The sequence below is a fragment of the Frankliniella occidentalis genome, unplaced genomic scaffold (assembly GCF_000697945.3).
Source record: "Frankliniella occidentalis isolate FOCC.00 unplaced genomic scaffold, Focc_3.1 Scaffold273, whole genome shotgun sequence".
Lineage (NCBI taxonomy): Eukaryota > Metazoa > Arthropoda > Insecta > Thysanoptera > Thripidae > Frankliniella > Frankliniella occidentalis.
In genome coordinates this window covers 355,875-357,599 of record NW_026267399.1, presented here as the reverse complement: position 1 = coordinate 357,599, position 1,725 = coordinate 355,875, and the positions used below count along the sequence as shown (strand labels likewise).

Sequence of the window (1,725 nt, the reverse complement as noted above, 5' to 3'; positions counted from 1 at the left end):
TAAAGCTCACCAGGTAGCCAGTCGCAGGGAAGATAACACGGCCATCAATGGTGTGTCCGGTGAGGTACTTGTCGGAGTCCTTGCTCACATCGACCTCGATGACGCTCTCACCGGAGCGGGAGCCCTTGCCGGAGAAGTCAGCCACGGCCCACTCGGTGGAGTGGTCCCACTTGACCATGGAGGCGAGCATGGGGGTGCCTCTGGACACGGGGTACTTGATGGGGGTGAGCAGGCGGCCGACCTGGGGCTGGGCACCGGCGATGTATGCCCTGCAAAAAGAAAATAGATGTGTTAAGGGCTGTTTAAGGGGTAAACGATACTGTATCAGTCGCAAATCACGCAGAGAGACCGCTACTCACTTTCCGATGCTGGAGAGCATGAAGTTCAGGTTGTCGGGGTGGTCACGCTTCATGAGACCGATGCTGGTGACACCGGTGCCGCGGGCGCGCTTGATGATGGCCTGGAGCAGGCAATGGGGGGCGATCTCGATCACGCAGGCGTTCTCGGGAACGTGCTGCAGAGCCTCGGCGAACAGGACGGGGGACAGCAGGTTGTTGACGTGGTAGTCGACGGAGGAGAGCTTGGCCAGAGGGGAGTTCCAGTCCTTCTCGGGGATTGAGGTACTCAGCCAGCGGGAGGAGCGGGGCTTGGGGTTGGGCAGGAGGGCCTCCAGGCTCTTCTTGAGCTTGGGGCCGGCTTCAGCGACGTACTTGGAGTGGAAGGCCACGCCAGAGCTGGCCACCTCCTTAGCGAAGATGCCCTCGGCCTGCAGGCTGGAGACGAACTTGCTGATAGATTCTGGGGGACCGGAGATGGTGACGGAGTCGGCGGAGTTGTGGCAGGCGGCGACGATGTCAGCAGGGACGCGGGCCTTGACCTCCTCCCAGCTGAGACCTGTCATTGAAAGAAAATCGAACATTATTCTCTGAAATAATTATGACTAAAGTGATTTGTAAAAGGTGTAGTCAGAACTGCAGGACTCATATCATATTAAGTCATACGGACGAATTAGGTCATCATCGCGTTAAAATATACAAGGCTAAAATGTGAGTAGCACTTACCGACGGCGGCCATGGCACCGGGGGCCAGCTTGCTCTCCAGGATGGAGCGACCTCGCCAGTAGGCGGCCAGGACGGTCTGCTCGGCGGTGAAGGTGCCGTCGGCGTAGGCGCAACCCAGCTCTCCGACGGAGTGACCGATGATGCCGTCGGGCTGCATGCCCAGGGCGTGCAGGGTGTCGACGAGCGCCACCTGGACGGCGGCGATGGACACGAACGAGTTGAGCACGTTCTCGAAGGTCTTGGCGTCACTGTTGACCACGATGTCGATGAGGTTGACGCCGTGGGGCTTGAGGGCGGCGGCGCAGGTGTTGATGGCCTTGGCGAAGGGCTCGAGGCGCATCATGGACTTGGCCATGGCGCCCCACTGGGAGCCCATACCGGAGAACACCCACCACACGGGGCGGCCGGCCTCACCGGCCATAGCCACCTCGCGCATGGGGTCACCAGCGCCTCCGACCAGGGTGTAACCGCGGTAGGTGTGGCCGGCGATGTTCTGCTTGTGGATGTCGGCGAGCAGGTTGAGGAACTCCTCGTCACGGTTCTGCTCGGCCTGGTCCAGGAGGAAGTCAACGGCCTCCTCGGTGCGGCCGGACACGGCTACGACGCGGGCCACCTCGGGGTTGATGGGGGTGATTTGGGTCTTGTTCTTGGGGTTGGACTTGAG

General features: G+C 60.9%; 1 protein-coding gene across 1 annotated transcript in view; it reads right to left on the bottom strand.

The window, feature by feature from the left end:
- LOC113214773 (fatty acid synthase) overlaps window positions 1-1,725 on the bottom strand; it is an 8,558-nt gene that overhangs the window by 4,361 nt on the left and 2,472 nt on the right. Inside the window, exons 2-4 of the mRNA XM_052273461.1 lie at window positions 1,062-1,719; window positions 360-894; window positions 11-269 (exon numbers count right to left, since the gene is read on the bottom strand). Coding sequence (XP_052129421.1) covers window positions 11-269; window positions 360-894; window positions 1,062-1,719 — 1,452 coding nt within the window. The remainder of the gene's footprint in view (window positions 1-10; window positions 270-359; window positions 895-1,061; window positions 1,720-1,725) is intronic.